Here is a 19,463-nt window from a genome sequence, read left to right as displayed (position 1 = left end):
CATGTTTCCTTCCACAGGAGCCAGGAGAGATAAAAACGTCCTCTCACTGTCAACTACGTTTATTTTCAGCAAACTTTAACATGTGTAAATATTTGTATAGCCCCTTCTCCACAGATTGCTCAGTTTGGCTGTGCGGCCAGCTCTAGTCTTGGTGGTTCCAAACTTCTTCCATTTAAGAATAATGGAGGCCATTTTGTTCTTGGGGACCTTCAACGCTGCAGAAATGTTTTGGTATCCTTCCCCAAGATCTGTGCCTCGACACAATCCTGTCTCGGAGCTCTACGGACAATTCCTTCGACCTCATGGCTTGGTTTTTGCTCTGACATGCACTGACTACTGTGGGACCTTAAGGTATTTCTGTTTTTTCATTTTTTAATACATTTGCTAACATTTCTAAAAACCTGTTTTGCTTTGTCATTAAGTATTGTGTGTGGATTGACGAGGGGGGGGGGGGGACTAATTTAATCAATTTTAGAGCACTTTTTGCCAGTCCTGTCTGGTCCAGCGACGGTGGGTTTGTGCCCATAGGCGACGCTGTTGCCGGTGATGTCTGGTGAGGACCTGCCTTACAACAGGCCTACAAGCCCTCAGTCCAGCCTCTCTCAGACTATTGCGGACAGTCTGAGCACTGATGGAGGGATTGTGCGTTCCTGGTGTAACTCGGGCAGTTGTTGTTCCCATCCTGTACCTGTCCCGCAGGTGTGATGTTCGGATGTATCGATCCTGTGCAGGTGTTGTTACACGTGGTCTGCCACTGCGAGGACAATCAGCTGTCCGTCCTGTCTCCCTGAAGCGCCGTCTTTGGCGTCTCACAGTACAGACATTGCAATGTATTGCCCTGGCCACATCTGCAGTCCTCATGCCTCCTTGCAGCATGCCTAAGGCACGTTCATGTAGATGAGCAGGGACCTTGGGCATCTTTCTTCTGGTGTTTCTCTTAATGTAATGGCATGAAAAAAATTGCTGATTATTATCAATGACTTCAGATGTAACAAGTTGTCCAGTACAGGAAATCCTGACTTGTACCCTAGTTTCTAGAAAGACCCAGAGACATCAGTGTCCAGAAGACACCTGTACCAGGTGAGTCAGGTCCCCTTGTAGAACCCTCCAAGTGGTAAATCATCAGTGTCCAGAAGACACCTGCACCAGGTGAGTCAGGTCCCCTTGTAGAACCCTCCCAATGGTAAATCATCAGTGTCTAGAAGACACCTGCACCAGGTGAGTCAGGTCCCCTTGTAGAACCCTCCCAGTGGTAAATCATCAGTGTCCAGAAGACACCTGCACCAGGTGAGTCAGGTCCCCTTGTAGAACCCTCCCAGTGGTAAATCATCAGTGTCCAGAAGACACCTGCACCAGGTGAGTCAGGTCCCCTTGTAGAACCCTCCCAGTGGTAAATCATCAGTGTCCAGAAGACACCTGCACCAGGTGAGTCAGGTCCCCTTGTAGAACCCTCCCAGTGGTAAATCATCAGTGTCCAGAAGACACCTGCACCAGGTGAGTCAGGTCCCCTTGTAGAACCCTCCCAGTGGTAAATCATCAGTGTCCAGAAGACACCTGCACCAGGTGAGTCAGGTCCCCTTGTAGAACCCTCCCAGTGGTAAATCATCAGTGTCCAGAAGACACCTGCACCAGGTGAGTCAGGTCCCCTTGTAGAACCCTCCCAGTGGTAAATCATCAGTGTCCAGAAGACACCTGCACCAGGTGAGTCAGGTCCCCTTGTAGAACCCTCCCAGTGGTAAATCATCAGTGTCCAGAAGACACCTGCACCAGGTGAGTCAGGTCCCCTTGTAGAACCCTCCCAGTGGTAAATCATCAGTGTCCAGAAGACACCTGCACCAGGTGAGTCAGGTCCCCTTGTAGAACCCTCCCAGTGGTAGATCATCAGTGTCCAGAAGACACCTGCACCAGGTGAGTCAGGTCCCCTTGTAGAACCCTCCCAGTGGTAGATCATCAGTGTCCAGAAGACACCTGCACCAGGTGAGTCAGGTCCCCTTGTAGAACCCTCCCAATGGTAAATCATCAGTGTCCAGAAGACACCTGCACCAGGTGAGTCAGGTCCCCTTGTAGAACCCTCCCAGTGGTAAATCATCAGTGTCCAGAAGACACCTGCACCAGGTGAGTCAGGTCTCCTTGTAGAACCCTCCCAGTGGTAAATCAGTGTCCAGAAGACACCTGCACCAGGTGAGTCAGGTCCCCTTGTAGAACCCTCCCAGTGGTAAATCATCAGTGTCCAGAAGACACCTGCACCAGGTGAGTCAGGTCCCCTTGTAGAACCCTCCCAGTGGTAAATCATCAGTGTCCAGAAGACACCTGCACCAGGTGAGTCAGGTCCCCTTGTAGAACCCTCCCAGTGGTAAATCATCAGTGTCCAGAAGACACCTGCACCAGGTGAGTCAGGTCCCCTTGTAGAACCCTCCCAGTGGTAAATCATCAGTGTCCAGAAGACACCTGCACCAGGTGAGTCAGGTCCCCTTGTAGAACCCTCCCAGTGGTAAATCATCAGTGTCCAGAAGACACCTGCACCAGGTGAGTCCCGTCCCCTTGTAGAACCCTCCCAGTGGTAGATCATCAGTGTCCAGAAGACACCTGCACCAGGTGAGTCCCGTCCCCTTGTAGAACCCTCCCAATGGTAAATCATCAGTGTCCAGAAGACACCTGCACCAGGTGAGTCAGGTCCCCTTGTAGAACCCTCCCAGTGGTAAATCATCAGTGTCCAGAAGACACCTGCACCAGGTGAGTCAGGTCCCCTTGTAGAACCCTCCCAGTGGTAAATCATCAGTGTCCAGAAGACACCTGCACCAGGTGAGTCCCGTCCCCTTGTAGAACCCTCCCAATGGTAAATCATCAGTGTCCAGAAGACACCTGCACCAGGTGAGTCAGGTCCCCTTGTAGAACCCTCCCAGTGGTAAATCATCAGTGTCCAGAAGACACCTGCACCAGGTGAGTCAGGTCCCCTTGTAGAACCCTCCCAGTGGTAAATCATCAGTGTCCAGAAGACACCTGCACCAGGTGAGTCAGGTCCCCTTGTAGAACCCTCCCAGTGGTAAATCATCAGTGTCCAGAAGACACCTGCACCAGGTGAGTCAGGTCCCCTTGTAGAACCCTCCCAGTGGTAGATCATCAGTGTCCAGAAGACACCTGCACCAGGTGAGTCAGGTCCCCTTGTAGAACCCTCCCAGTGGTAAATCATCAGTGTCCAGAAGACACCTGCACCAGGTGAGTCAGGTCCCCTTGTAGAACCCTCCCAGTGGTAGATCATCAGTGTCCAGAAGACACCTGCACCAGGTGAGTCAGGTCCCCTTGTAGAACCCTCCCAGTGGTAAATCATCAGTGTCCAGAAGACACCTGCACCAGGTGAGTCAGGTCCCCTTGTAGAACCCTCCCAGTGGTAGATCATCAGTGTCCAGAAGACACCTGAACCAGGTGAGTCAGGTCCCCTTGTAGAACCCTCCCAGTGGTAAATCATCAGTGTCCAGAAGACACCTGCACCAGGTGAGTCCCGTCCCCTTGTAGAACCCTCCCAATGGTAAATCATCAGTGTCCAGAAGACACCTGCACCAGGTGAGTCAGGTCCCCTTGTAGAACCCTCCCAGTGGTAAATCATCAGTGTCCAGAAGACACCTGCACCAGGTGAGTCAGGTCCCCTTGTAGAACCCTCCCAGTGGTAAATCATCAGTGTCCAGAAGACACCTGCACCAGGTGAGTCAGGTCCCCTTGTAGAACCCTCCCAGTGGTAAATCATCAGTGTCCAGAAGACACCTGCACCAGGTGAGTCAGGTCCCCTTGTAGAACCCTCCCAGTGGTAAATCATCAGTGTCCAGAAGACACCTGCACCAGGCGAGTCAGGTCCCCTTGTAGAACCCTCCCAGTGGTAAATCATCAGTGTCCAGAAGACACCTGCACCAGGTGAGTCAGGTCCCCTTGTAGAACCCTCCCAGTGGTAAATGTGTCCAGAAGACACCTGCACCAGGCGAGTCAGGTCCCCTTGTAGAACCCTCCCAGTGGTAAATGTGTCCAGAAGACACCTGCACCAGGTGAGTCAGGTCCCCTTGTAGAACCCTCCCAGTGGTAAATGTGTCCAGAAGACACCTGCACCAGGTGAGTCAGGTCCCCTTGTAGAACCCTCCCAGTGGTAAATCATCAGTGTCCAGAAGACACCTGCACCAGGTGAGTCAGGTCCCCTTGTAGAACCCTCCCAGTGGTAAATGTGTCCAGAAGACACCTGCACCAGGCGAGTCAGGTCCCCTTGTAGAACCCTCCCAATGGTAAATCATCAGTGTCCAGAAGACACCTGCACCAGGTGAGTCAGGTCCCCTTGTAGAACCCTCCCAGTGGTAAATCATCAGTGTCCAGATGACACCTGCACCAGGTGAGTCAGGTCCCCTTGTAGAACCCTCCCAGTGGTAAATCATCAGTGTCCAGAAGACACCTGCACCAGGTGAGTCAGGTCCCCTTGTAGAACCCTCCCAGTGGTAAATCATCAGTGTCCAGAAGACACCTGCACCAGGTGAGTCAGGTCCCCTTGTAGAACCCTCCCAGTGGTAAATCATCAGTGTCCAGAAGACACCTGCACCAGGTGAGTCAGGTCCCCTTGTAGAACCCTCCCAGTGGTAAATCATCAGTGTCCAGAAGACACCTGCACCAGGTGAGTCAGGTCCCCTTGTAGAACCCTCCCAATGGTAAATCATCAGTGTCCAGAAGACACCTGCACCAGGTGAGTCAGGTCCCCTTGTAGAACCCTCCCAGTGGTAAATCAGTGTCCAGAAGACACCTGCACCAGGCGAGTCAGGTCTCCTTGTAGAACCCTCCCAGTGGTAAATCATCAGTGTCCAGAAGACACCTGCACCAGGTGAGTCAGGTCCCCTTGTAGAACCCTCCCAGTGGTAAATCATCAGTGTCCAGAAGACACCTGCACCAGGTGAGTCAGGTCCCCTTGTAGAACCCTCCCAGTGGTAAATCATCAGTGTCCAGAAGACACCTGCACCAGGTGAGTCAGGTCCCCTTGTAGAACCCTCCCAGTGGTAAATGTGTCCAGAAGACACCTGCACCAGGTGAGTCAGGTCCCCTTGTAGAACCCTCCCAATGGTAAATCATCAGTGTCCAGAAGACACCTGCACCAGGTGAGTCAGGTCCCCTTGTAGAACGCTCCCAGTGGTAAATCATCAGTGTCCAGAAGACACCTGCACCAGGTGAGTCCCGTCCCCTTGTAGAACCCTCCCAATGGTAAATCATCAGTGTCCAGAAGACACCTGCACCAGGTGAGTCCCGTCCCCTTGTAGAACCCTCCCAATGGTAAATCATCAGTGTCCAGAAGACACCTGCACCAGGTGAGTCAGGTCCCCTTGTAGAACCCTCCCAGTGGTAAATCATCAGTGTCCAGAAGACACCTGCACCAGGTGAGTCAGGTCCCCTTGTAGAACCCTCCCAGTGGTAAATCATCAGTGTCCAGAAGACACCTGCACCAGGTGAGTCAGGTCCCCTTGTAGAACCCTCCCAGTGGTAAATCATCAGTGTCCAGAAGACACCTGCACCAGGTGAGTCAGGTCCCCTTGTAGAACGCTCCCAGTGGTAAATCATCAGTGTCCAGAAGACACCTGCACCAGGTGAGTCCCGTCCCCTTGTAGAACCCTCCCAATGGTAAATCATCAGTGTCCAGAAGACACCTGCACCAGGTGAGTCCCGTCCCCTTGTAGAACCCTCCCAATGGTAAATCATCAGTGTCCAGAAGACACCTGCACCAGGTGAGTCAGGTCCCCTTGTAGAACCCTCCCAGTGGTAAATCATCAGTGTCCAGAAGACACCTGCACCAGGTGAGTCAGGTCCCCTTGTAGAACCCTCCCAGTGGTAAATCATCAGTGTCCAGAAGACACCTGCACCAGGTGAGTCAGGTCCCCTTGTAGAACCCTCCCAGTGGTAAATCAGTGTCCAGAAGACACCTGCACCAGGTGAGTCCCGTCCCCTTGTAGAACCCTCCCAGTGGTAAATCATCAGTGTCCAGAAGACACCTGCACCAGGTGAGTCAGGTCCCCTTGTAGAACCCTCCCAGTGGTAAATGTGTCCAGAAGACACCTGCACCAGGTGAGTCAGGTCCCCTTGTAGAACCCTCCCAGTGGTAAATCATCAGTGTCCAGAAGACACCTGCACCAGGTGAGTCAGGTCCCCTTGTAGAACCCTCCCAGTGGTAAATCATCAGTGTCCAGAAGACACCTGCACCAGGTGAGTCAGGTCCCCTTGTAGAACCCTCCCAGTGGTAAATCATCAGTGTCCAGAAGACACCTGCACCAGGTGAGTCAGGTCCCCTTGTAGAACCCTCCCAGTGGTAAATCATCAGTGTCCAGAAGACACCTGCACCAGGTGAGTCAGGTCCCCTTGTAGAACCCTCCCAGTGGTAAATCATCAGTGTCCAGAAGACACCTGCACCAGGTGAGTCAGGTCCCCTTGTAGAACCCTCCCAGTGGTAAATCATCAGTGTCCAGAAGACACCTGCACCAGGTGAGTCAGGTCCCCTTGTAGAACCCTCCCAGTGGTAAATCACAAGATAAAATAAAAAAATGTTGCAACACACTGTGTTCAAATCTTACACCAATTATTCCACCCATTGACTGGTCCACAATGTTTACTCTATATTGTTCCAATCATTTGTTCCTAACAATAAATCTGACACAACCTGAAGCTTTAGGGACTCTCATATGAACGTTGTGTCCAGACCAAGAATCACCATCCAAGTCAACAGTGGAGTTTCATTCAAATAAACAAAGTCAGGGTTTAAGGCCTGGGTTTAAGGCCTGGGTTTAAGGCCTTTGTTTAAGGCCTGGGTTTAAGGCCTGGGTTTAAGGCCTGGGTTTAAGGCCTGGGTTTAAGGCCTGAGTTTAAGGCCTGAGTTTAAGGCCTGGGTTTAAGGCCTGAGTTTAAGGCCTGGGTTTAAGGCTTGCAGTTGTAATGTTGTTAGTGTACAGTTTGAGGTCATCCATCCATTAACGTTCCTGTGAATTCAATAAATTTGTTTAGCACTTACGGACTGACTGGGCAGATGGTTCCCAGCCTGCAGGTCCAGCTTCCCCGGCCCCCTGTGTTCGCCCCTCGGGATCAGGAGGTCCAGCTTCCCCGGCCCCCTGTGTTCGCCCCTCGGGATCAGGAGGTCCAGCTTCCCCGGCCCCCTGTGTTCGCACCTCGGGATCAGGAGGTCCAGCTTCCCCGGCCCCCTGTGTTCGCCCCTCGGGATCAGGAGGTCCAGCTTCCCCGGCCCCCTGTGTTCGCCCCTCGGGATCAGGAGGTCCAGCTTCCCCGGCCCCGTGTTCACCCCTCGGGATCAGGAGGTCCAGCTTCCCCAGCCCCTGTGTTCGCCCCTCGGGATCAGGAGGTCCAGCTTCCCCGGCCCCCTGTGTTCGCCCCTCGGGATCAGGAGGTCCAGCTTCCCCGGCCCCCTGTGTTCATCCCTCAGGATCAGGAGGTCCAGCTTCCCCGGCCCCCTGTGTTCACCCCTCAGGATCAGGAGGTCCAGCTTCCCCGGCCCCCTGTGTTCCCCCCTCGGGATCAGGAGGTCCAGCTTCCCCGGCCCCCTGTGTTCCCCCCTCGGGATCAGGAGGTCCAGCTTCCCCGGCCCCCTGTGTTCGCCCCTCGGGATCAGGAGACCGTTTAATCCTCCTTCCCCGAAACGTAGGAGAGAGGTTCTGAAGTGGCGTTATGACTCAATCTGTGTGGGACTTGGCCGATCTGATAAACACCCTCTCAAAATGTTTGGTTGCTCTTCAGATGTTGCTTCAGCTGGGAGGACATCCACTTTATCGTCGACCCCCCCCTGAAATGTAACCTTCACGACTCCTGGGTCCCGGGCCTCTCTTCTCTCATCCTTTCAGATGTTGCTTCAGCTGGGAGGACATCCACTTTATCGTCGACCCCCACCTGAAATGTAACCTTCACGACTCCTGGGTCCCGGGCCTCTCTTCTCTCATCCTTTCAGTGGCCAGACTCCTGGGTCCCGGCCTCTCTTCTCTCATCCTTTCAGTGGCCAGACTCCTGGGTCCCGGCCTCTCTTCTCTCATCCTTTCGGTGGCCAGCAGCTCTGACACCAGCTCACAGCACAGCCCCTTGGTGAGCAGCTCTGACACCAGCTCACAGCACAGCCCCTTGGTGAGCAGCTCCGACACCAGCTCACAGCACAGCCCCTTGGTGAGCAGCTCCGACACCAGCTCACAGCACAGCCCCTTGGTGAGCAGCTCCGACACCAGCTCACAGCACAGCCCCTTGGTGAGCAGCTCTGACACCAGCTCACAGCCCGTTGGCCAGCAGCTCTGACACCAGCTCACAGCACAGCCCCTTGGTGAGCAGTTCTGACACCAGCTCACAGCACAACACCAGCTCACAGCCCGTTGGCCAACAGCTCTGACACCAGCTCACAGCCCCTTGGTGAACAGCTCTGACACCAGCTCACAGCACAGCCCCTTGGTGAGCAGCTCTGACACCAGCTCACAGCCCGTTGGCCAGCAGCTCCCTCATCTTTTCTGCTGTGTCTTCATTGTCCTCATCAGACAGGACTATTATAGATACTGAACGTCTGGGTACAACCGGTTCGTTGGGTCGTTCTAATTTTTTCCACAATACTATCCATTCTTGGACCCCCCGGGTCAATACCAATCACAGATGTCTTTAGTTTTCTGCTCCAAATCGATGTTCTATGAGCAGCTTCTCCAGGTCGTCATGGAGACCGTTCACCTTCCTGTTTATTTGCTCGTCCATTGAACAACTTCCTATCGTTCACTATAACAGCGGCGTGGTTTTCACCGAAGAGAGTCTCCGCTTGGTTACTTTCCGCCAGACCTTTAGCAGCAGACTGCTCGCGTACGGTTAAACATAGACGACTGGTTTTAGCAAGTTTAAAACAGATATACAAACTTGTTTTCAAAGTTTGTATTTGGTCCAAAGCATTCTCTTAGACCTAAACCTCAACTGCAGTGTGTTTCTCTCTCTTAAACCTAAACTGGAGTGTGTGTTGATCATCTTGTGTGCGTGTTCATCATCTTGTGTGCGTGTTGATCATCTTGTGTGCGTTTATCATCTTGTGTGCGTGTTGATCATCTTGTGCGTGTTTATCATCTTGTGCGTGTTTATCATCTTGTGCGTGTTTATCATCTTGTGCGCGTGTTGATCATCTTGTGTGCGTGTTGATCATCTTGTGTGCGTGTTGATCATCTTGTGTGCGTGTTGATCATCTTGTGCGTGTTTATCATCTTGTGCGTGTTTATCATCTTGTGCGCGTTTATCATCTTGTGTGCGTTTATCATCTTGTGTGCGTGTTGATCATCTTGTGCGTGTTTATCATCTTGTGCGTGTTTATCATCTTGTGCGCGTGTTGATCATCTTGTGCGCGTGTTGATCATCTTGTGCGCGTGTTGATCATCTTGTGCGCGTGTTTATCATCTTGTGCGCGTGTTTATCATCTTGTGCGCGTGTTTATCATCTTGTGCGCGTGTTTATCATCTTGTGCGCGTGTTTATCATCTTGTGCGCGTGTTTATCATCTTGTGCGCGTGTTTATCATCTTGTGCGCGTGTTTATCATCTTGTGCGTGTGTTTATCATCTTGTGCGCGTGTTTATCATCTTGTGCGCGTGTTTATCATCTTGTGTGCGTGTTTATCATCTTGTGTGCGTGTATCATCTTGTGTGCGTGTTGATCATCTTGTGTGCGTGTTGATCATCTTGTGTGCGTGTTGATCATCTTGTGTGCGTGTTGATCATCTTGTGTGCGTGTTGATCATCTTGTGTGAGTGTGTGTTACCTGCAGCACCACTCTCCTGGCTGTAGCTAAGAGACGAGGAGCTGAAGGTGCGTAGCCTCAGGCTCTGGGCTCTCTGCTGCCGGGCCGCATCACACGTCTGGTTGGGGTGCCACAGCTGCTTACAGTGGTAACAGAACTCCGTGCCACACCCCTCACGTCCACACGTGATCTTAGGACAGCTGGCACAGCCAAAGGCAATGACTGCATACCTACAAAACCAGAGGGAGAAACAGGTCAGGGTTCTATCTTCAAGGACAGAAAGGGACAACGCTCTCTGTGCTCAATGTCCAGGAGTCTCTGCCTGAGTCGTCAGAACACCCCCTGTTTCTAGCGATGTTCATAACGCTCTCTGTGCTCAATGTCCAGGAGTCTCTGCCTGAGTCGTCAGAACACCCCCTGTTTCTAGCGATGTTCATAACGCTCTCTGTGCTCAATGTCCAGGAGTCTCTGCCTGAGTCGTCAGAACACCCCGTTTCTAGCGATGTTCATTAATTCAGCCCAGACAGTTGTCCCCTGCCTGTCTGCCTCTCTCTCTCTTTCCCTGAGGACCCTCAGACAGGACCCTCAGACAGGACCCTCAGACAGAACCCTCAGACAGTGGTCCCCTGCCTGTCTCTCTTTCCCTGAGAACCCTCAGACAGGATCCTCAGACAGGACCCTCAGACAGGACCCTCAGACAGGACCCTCAGACAGTTGTCCCCTGCCTGTCTCTCTCTTTCCCTGAGAACCCTCAGACAGGATCCTCAGACAGGACCCTCAGACAGTGGTCCCCTGCCTGCCTCTCTCTCTCTCCAGGGTACTGCAGGCTAGCTCAGTGCTGCCCCCCTCTCATTGAATAACTCCGGTTGAAGGCCGACCAGGGTACTGCAGGCTAGCTCAGTGCTGCCCCCCTCTCATTGAATAACTCCGGTTGAAGGCCGACCAGGGTACTGCAGGCTGCCACTAGCTACTAAATTATCCTTAGAACTTGTGTGTGCAATTTTGAAAACAATCAATGCAAGGACATACATCTGGTGTATTAGAAGCAGTTATTGGCACCATGATTGTCTTTGAAATTTGTATTTATTCACACAAAAGATTGACCATGAAGATGGCCATTTTCTTCTTCACTATAATTTGGGGATCCTGTTTTCTGCTAACAAAGCCTGCAGTACCACGGTCGACCTTCAACTGGAGTTATTCAATGAGAGGGGGGCAGCACTGAGCTAGCCTGCAGTACCACGGTCGACCTTCAACTGGAGTTATTCAATGACAGGGGGGCAGCACTGAGCTAGCCTGCAGTACCACGGTCGACCTTCAACTGGAGTTATTCAATGAGAGGGGGGCAGCACTGAGCTAGCCTGCAGTACCACGGTCGACCTTCAACTAGAGTTATTCAATGAGAGGGGGGCAGCACTGAGCTAGCCTGCAGTACCACGGTTGGCCTTGAACTGTGTGGCTTCAATGAGAGGGGGGCAGCACTGAGCTAGCCTGCAGTACCCTGGTCGGCCTTCAACTGGAGTTATTCAATGAGAGGGGGGCAGCACTGAGCTAGCCTGCAGTACCACGGTCAGCCTTGAACTGGAGTTATTCAATGAGAGGGGGGCAGCACTGAGCTAGCCTGCAGTACCCTGGTCGGCCTTCAACTGGAGTTATTCAATGAGAGGGGGGCAGCACTGAGCTAGCCTGCAGTACCACAGTCGACCTTCAACTGGAGTTATTCAATGAGAGGGGGGCAGCACTGAGCTAGCCTGCAGTACCACGGTCGACCTTCAACTGGAGTTATTCAATGAGAGGGGGGCAGCACTGAGCTAGCCTGCAGTACCACGGTCGACCTTCAACTAGAGTTATTCAATGAGAGGGGGGCAGCACTGAGCTAGCCTGCAGTACCACGGTTGGCCTTGAACTGTGTGGCTTCAATGAGAGGGGGGCAGCACTGAGCTAGCCTGCAGTACCCTGGTCGGCCTTCAACTGGAGTTATTCAATGAGAGGGGGGCAGCACTGAGCTAGCCTGCAGTACCACGGTCAGCCTTGAACTGGAGTTATTCAATGAGAGGGGGGCAGCACTGAGCTAGCCTGCAGTACCCTGGTCGACCTTCAACTGGAGTTATTCAATGAGGGGGGCAGCACTGAGCTAGCCTGCAGTACCCTGGTCGGCCTTCAACTAGAGTTATTCAATGAGAGGGGGGCAGCACTGAGCTAGCCTGCAGTACCACGGTTGGCCTTGAACTGTGTGGCTTCAATGAGAGGGGGGCAGCACTGAGCTAGCCCGCAGTACCACGGTCAGCCCTGAACTTTGTGGCTTCAATGAGAACGGATCAGTCGTTCTCACCTGTCCAGAAAGACAACAGCCTGTCAGAAAGTCTCCAGGCTGGATCAGAGGCAGGTCATAACATTTAACACGCGTCAAATACGGATCAGTTTAGCTGTTGGCCGTTAAAGACTGTCTGTTTCACCAGCCACGTTGACGGGGGGGGTCAATTTACAGGGCACTACGAATAAAAACAGACAACAAGTAATGTATGAACACACGTGAGTCAGGTCAGAATGCTGCATCTTTGTATCACTTTGTGTCTGTTTTCAAAGTGTTTCTGCCGTTTTGTTTCATAGATGCTAATTGCACATAGAAATACAGATCCTAGATCCCCACCCCTCACAGCCTGACAGGGGAGATGTGCGCAATGATAGATTCATTTTTGGAGGCGCTGCACACACACACACAGGCCTTAAATGTTGGTCTAATTTACTGGAAAGTCTACAAGGTGAGACTTTGTCCTCGTGTTTCCTGGCTATTTACATTGTTTTGTTCACAAGCTCGGGTTGTTTTTCCACGTTAGTTTGAGTCTGCTGCCTCAACTGATTGTGAACGCGACGCCTCAGTCAGTTCCCTAATCTCTCTCTCTCACACACACACACACACACACACACACACACACACACACACACACACACACCCCTCGACCTCGAGCGCTCCCGTTACCTCTGGGCAACTAAACATTGTCTCCGTTATTTTTATTAAAAGACAAAAACTGACTGTAACAAACAGCAGGAGGATTCAACACTAAGAGCCAGACTGACTGTGTGGACTGTAACAAACAGCAGTAGGATTCAACACTAAACGCCAGACTGACTGCGTGGACTGTAACAAACAGCAGTAGGATTCAACACTAAGAGCCAGACTGACTGTGTGGACTGTAACAAACAGCAGTAGGATTCAACATTAAGAGCCAGACTGACTGTGTGGACTGTAACAAACAGCAGTAGGATTCAACACTAAGAGCCAGACTGACTGTGTGGACTGTAACAAACAGCAGTAGGATTCAACACTAAGAGCCAGACTGACTGTGTGGACTGTAACAAACAGCAGTAGGATTCAACACTAAGAGCCAGACTGACAGCGTGGACTGTAACAAACAGCAGGAGGATTCAACACTAAGAGCCAGACTGACTGTGTGGACTGTAACAAACAGCAGTAGGATTCAACACTAAGAGCCAGACTGACTGTGTGGACTGTAACAAACAGCAGTAGGATTCAACATTAAGAGCCAGATGAATGTCTGAGTAGCTCTAACTGCTCTGCTGAGGGAAGGGAAAGTTCCAAAGGAAATGTGGCTGCCAACAACTTAACAGCAGCAGTCTGAAAACAGCCAAGCAAGGAGGACTGAACGGCGTACGACCAAGCGCCAGACCAACGGCTATAAAGAGAGAGGAGAGGGACTGGAGGAACTACAGAGACAGAGGAGAGAGACTGGGGGAACTATAGAGACAGAGGAGAGAGACTGGGGGAACTATAGAGACAGAGGAGAGAGACTGGGGGAACTATAGAGACAGAGGAGAGAGACTGGGGGAACTATAGAGACAGAGGAGAGAGACTGGGGGAACTATAGAGACAGAGGAGAGAGACTGGAGGAACTATAGAGACAGAGGAGAGAGACTGGAGGAACTATAGAGACAGAGGAGAGAGACTGGGGGAACTATAGAGACAGAGGAGAGAGACTGGAGGAACTATAGAGACAGAGGAGAGAGACTGGGGGACCTATAGAGACAGAGGAGAGCGACTGGAGGAACTATAGAGACAGAGGAGAGCGACTGGAGGAACTATAGAGACAGAGGATAGAGACTGGAGGAACTATAGAGACAGAGGATAGAGACTGGAGGAACTATAGAGACAGAGGAGAGAGACTGGAGGAACTATAGAGACAGAGGAGAGAGACTGGAGGAACTATAGAGACAGAGGAGAGAGACTGGAGGAACTATAGAGACAGAGGAGAGAGACTGGAGGAACTATAGAGACAGAGGAGAGAGACTGAAGGAACTATAGAGACAGAGGAGAGAGACTGGAGGAACTATAGAGACAGAGGAGAGAGACTGGAGGAACTATAGAGACAGAGGAGAGAGACTGGAGGAACTAGAGAGACTGGAGGAACTATAGAGACAGAGGAGAGAGACTGGAGGAACTATAGAGACAGAGGAGAGAGACTGGAGGAACTATAGAGACAGAGGAGAGAGACTGGAGGAACTATAGAGACAGAGGAGAGAGACTGGGGGAACTATAGAGACAGAGGAGAGAGACTGGAGGAACTATAGAGACAGAGGAGAGAGACTGGGGGAACTATAGAGACAGAGGAGAGAGACTGGGGAACTATAGAGACCAACGGCTATAAAGACAGAGGAAAGAGACTGGAGGAACTACAGAGACCAACGGCTATAGAGACAGAGGACCTGCCTGCAGCATCACACTGACGATGTAATATATAGGAGCCAAGGCCAGCCTGCAGCATCACGCCCGATGATGTAATATATAGGAGCCAGGCCAGCCTGCAGCATCACGCCCGATGATGTAATATATAGGAGCCAGGCCAGCCTGCAGCATCACGCTGACGATGTAATATATAGGAGCCAAGGCCAGCCTGCAGCATCACGCCCGATGATGTAATATATAGGAGCCAGGCCAGCCTGCAGCATCACGCTGACGATGTAATATATAGGAGCCGGGCCAGCCTGCAGCATCACGCTGATGATGTAATAATATAGGGCGGTAGGTAGCTTAGCGGATAAGAGCGTTGGGCCAGTAACCAAAAGGTTGCTGGTTCAAATCCACGAGCAGACTAGGTGAAAAAAAATATATTGATGTGCCCTTGAGCAAGGCACTTCACCCTAATTGCTTCTGTACGTCGCTCTGGATAAGAGCATCTGCTAAATGACAACAACAACAAAATGTCAAAATGTAAATGTCAATGTGATGGATTTAGAAACAGTAGGCTAATGGAAGGACCATCTGCCCTCTCACACCACTGAGTGAGGCCTCGTCTCTCCAGCAGGTCAATGGCAGAGAGACAGCAGCCACAGCTCCAGCCAAAGTCCATTCTTACTCAGTCAGCAGGTTTAGGGGGGGAAATGTGTGTTTAAAAAGGCCTGACAGAACTGTCTCATGTTAATAACATTATGAAGCTTGTGTGAGACAGGGAGGGTTGAGTGTGGGGGGTTTGGTCCATAGGGAGGGTTGAGTGTGGGGGGGTTGGTCCATAGGGAGACAGGGAGGGTTGAGTGTGGGGGGTTTGGTCCATAGGGAGACAGGGAGGGTTGAGTGTGGGGGTTTGGTCCATAGGGAGCCAGGGAGGGTTGAGTGTGGGGGGTTTGGTCCATAGAGAGACAGGGAGGATTGAGTGTGTGGGTTTGGTCCATAGGGAGACAGGGAGGGTTGAGAGTGGGGGGTTTGGTCCATAGGGAGACACGGAGGGTTGAGTGTGGGGGGTTTGGTCCATAGGGAGACACGGAGGGTTGAGTGTGGGGGTTTGGTCCATAGGGAGACACGGAGCGTTGAGTGTGGGGGTTTGGCCCATAGTGGAGTCAGTCGCTCTCCTGCTCCAGCCCTCTACTCTTGACTCACAGCCCCACCCAGCCCAGCTGGAACCATTGGCCCCCTCCCTCCCAGAGCGGTCTGCTCCAACATGTGTATGTTCTCCTCTCAGTCAGTCCCTCTACTCTTGACTCACAGCCCCACCCAGCCCAGCAGGGCTAAAGTTCAGCTGGAACCATTGGCCCCCTCCCTCCCAGAGCGGTCTGCTCCAACATGTGTATGTTCTCCTCTCAGTCAGTCCCTCTACTCTTGACTCACAGCCCCACCCAGCCCAGCTGGAACCATTGGCCCCCTCCCTCCCAGAGCTGGCTACTCCAACATGTGTGTGTTCTCCTCTCAGTCCCTCTCCACAGGCTGGACTCTGGACTGACTGACGTTCCCAAATCCCCTCTGACCAGCAGCAGGTTCAACTGCACGGTGTAACAGGACAGTAATACAGAACAGTCTCACTACAGAGCTGTTTGTTGGTAGTCGACATTACAGGAAACGTTGTCCAATACTTGAGAAATGTTCAGCGAGTCAGAGGCAGCAAGTTGTCGTGCCAGACACCAACCAGCCTGAGCCGTGGGGCGCCATCTCATCAACACAAATCATTCACATGTCCTAATATTCAGAGAGAAACCCGATACATGTGAGAAGACATTAATACACTCAATAGCTTTCCTGACTTCATTATGATCTTTCAACAAAAAAATGGCGTCAGCCAATTATGAACATGTTCTCTCTTTATCTGGTATCTGAATACCCCTAAAACTATCCTTATTGATATGAAGTGTCATAACACCCCTAAAACTATCCTTATTGATATGAAGTGTCATAACACCCCTAAAACTATCCTTATTGATAGGAAGTGTCATAACATCCCTAAAACTATCCTTATTGATATGAAGTGTCATAACACCCCTAAAACTATCCTTATTGATATGAAGAGTCATAACACCCCTAAAACTATCCTTATTGATATGGAGTGCCATAACACCCCTAAAACTATCCTTATTGATATGGAGTGCCATAACACCCCTAAAACTATCCTTATTGATATGAAGTGTCATAACACCCCTAAAACTATCCTTATTGATATGAAGTGTCATAACACCCCTAAAACTATCCTTATTGATATGAAGTGTCATAACACCCCTAAAACTATCCTTATTGATATGAAGTGTCATAACACCCCTAAAACTATCCTTATTGATATGAAGTGTCATAACACCCCTAAAACTATCCTTATTGATATGAAGTGTCATAACACCCCTAAAACTATCTTTATTGATCCTTATTAATATGAAGTGTCATAACACCCCTAAAACTATCCTTATTGATCCTTATTGATATGAAGTGTCATAACACCCCTAAAACTATCCTTATTGATATGAAGTGTCATAACACCCCTAAAACAGTCCTTATTGATATGAGGTGTCATAACACCCCTAAAACAGTCCTTATTGATATGAGGTGTCATAACACCCCTAAAACAGTCCTTATTGATATGAGGTGTCATAACACCCCTAAAACAGTCCTTATTGATATGAGGTGTCATAACACCCCTAAAACAGTCCTTATTGATATGAGGTGTCATAACACCCCTAAAACAGTCCTTATTGATATTAAGTGTCATAACACCCCTAAAACAGTCCTTATTGATATGAAGTGTCATAACAACCCTAAAACTATCCTTATTGATATGAAGTGTCATAACACCCCTAAAACTATCCTTATTGATCCTTATTGATATGAAGTGTCATAACACCCCTAAAACTGTCCTTATTGATATTAAGTGTCATAACATCCCTAGAACTGTCCTTACTGATATGAAGTGTCATAACACCCCTAAAACAGTCCTTATTGATATGAAGTGTCATAACACCCCTAAAACTATCCTTATTGATATGAAGTGTCATAACACCCCTAGAACTATCCTTATTGATATGAAGTGTCATAACACCCCTAAAACTATCCTTATTGATAGGAAGTGCCGTAACTTGTGACCAATAAAAATAAGGAGAAATTGGACACCCTTGTTTAATTCCGCATCCAGTGTTGAATCTCTGAAGTTCCGTGGGATAATTTAACAGAGCTGTTACTATAATTGTAAAGTGTCTTAATTATATTGACCAAAACAAAACAAAACTCGAAAGAGTCTAAAAAATAAAATAATGTTTAACTGTATCAAAAGTCTTTTAAAAGTCCACAAATAAAACAAAGCCATCTTCCACAATGTTCTCATTGTCGTCTATCAAGTCCAATACTGGTCTAATATTATGACATATGCGTCTGCCCTTCATAAAACCAGACTGGGTTTCATCAATGATTTGGTCAAGACCTTTTTTTAAAGTCTTTCTGCAAAGACGGATACAAGCAGCTTTCCGTCATTGTTCATTAATGTGATTTGGTCTCCAATTGTCTGACATCACAGGATCTTTGTTTGGTTTGGGTATTACAGAAATGAGGCCTTGTTGTCATTGAAACAGGCAGGACCCATAAATCAACTGCCTCTTTAAAAACATTAAATTCAACAATATCCTTCTGAAAATATGTATAGAATTCACTGATAATGCCATCATTCCCTGGAGATTTGTTCTCTTTTCACTTAAAATCACTAGACTTTTGGAAGTCTATGAATTTTGCATAGTCTTTGACAGAGTCAGGACAGGCAGATATGTCACTAGTAGGACAGGCATTACTGGGATAAAGGTTACCATAGAATTCTGAAACAAGTTTTGAAATATCTTTGGGGTTTTCATTTTCTTTGTCATCTATATTAATGAATAGATGGAAATTCTGAACTTCTCTAAAATTGTAACGGTTGTGTTTTATCCCCCACCTTCCTCCAACCATCTCCTTCTGCTCTCCCTTCATACATTCTGTCCATTTCTAGTTGTAAAGAGAATAACTGAGCCTTTCCTTCTTCATCAAGGTCCTCCATAGAGATTAGAGAACGTTTTTCCTTAACAAGTTTATCTTCCCTCAATCTTTTAAAGTTCAGCAATTTCTTTACCTTTATAAAGAAATTTCTTTCTTTATTTCGTGGCTGTTTGTCTCATCTCACACTTCATTCATTCACCATATTTTCCATAAGACTTAAATAGTTGGGCTTCCCTCCAATTGTCTTGTATAATATGTTTGGCATCCATCTTGAAATGATCATCTTCCAACAGTCTACTATTGAGTTTCCAATAACTCTGTTTATTAACTTCAGATCCATTCATATTTAAAGACAAGAATATAACTTTATGATCGTTAAGAATTGGATGGTTCAATGGATACCTTGACTACGGTGTTATCTAATGAATTAGAAGTTCAACTCTTGGCCGTCTGGACATGTCCTTGTTACACCAAGTGAAGTCCTTTTTATCAGGATATGTAGATCTCTAAATATTGATTAATCCCAAGAAATAGATGATAAAAACTCAGGATTAACAATGCTGGATCTGTTAGGAGGATCTGTCAATCAGCACATTAGAAACAGAATTAAAATCTCCACCTGAGATCACTTTTGATATCCTGAAATACACCTTTAACTCTATTCATCTCTTATTGAAATAAAATCCTGCTGTTTTGTTTGTTGTTGGATGCATAAATATTCCCTAATAAAAACATTTCACTATTAAAATTAACCAACATCCAGAGTGGTGAGTCTTACTACTGGTGACCTTCCCTTTAATCCCCTTTAAATGCACCTCTTAAAACTGCTACACCTGCAGAGTGGTTGTTGCCATATGATAACCAGATATCGTTACCCCATTGATTTTTCCAAAAAGATAGATCGGAAGAACAAGCATGAGTCTGTTGTAAAAAGTAAAAGTCTGCATTAAATCGTTTGCAATACAGGAAAATAGCCTGACATTA

The 19,463-nt window shown here is 49.2% G+C and overlaps 1 protein-coding gene across 3 annotated transcripts in view; it reads right to left on the bottom strand.

Annotated features, from left to right (window-relative positions):
* The window catches only part of LOC149970159 (E3 ubiquitin-protein ligase RNF19A-like), a 71,097-nt gene that overhangs the window by 14,419 nt on the left and 37,215 nt on the right, over nucleotides 1-19,463 (bottom strand). For all 3 annotated transcript variants that reach the window (XM_090228629.1, XM_090228631.1, XM_090228630.1), the window contains exon 3: nucleotides 9,776-9,984. In XM_090228629.1, coding sequence (XP_090084755.1) covers nucleotides 9,776-9,984 — 209 coding nt within the window. The remainder of the gene's footprint in view (nucleotides 1-9,775; nucleotides 9,985-19,463) is intronic.

This window comes from Oncorhynchus mykiss, unplaced genomic scaffold (assembly GCF_057628025.1).
Source record: "Oncorhynchus mykiss isolate SJ-2025 unplaced genomic scaffold, ASM5762802v1 scaffold93, whole genome shotgun sequence".
NCBI lineage: Eukaryota > Metazoa > Chordata > Actinopteri > Salmoniformes > Salmonidae > Oncorhynchus > Oncorhynchus mykiss.
Note: the sequence above shows the minus strand (reverse complement) of the source record. Positions and strands in the feature narration are given on the sequence as shown.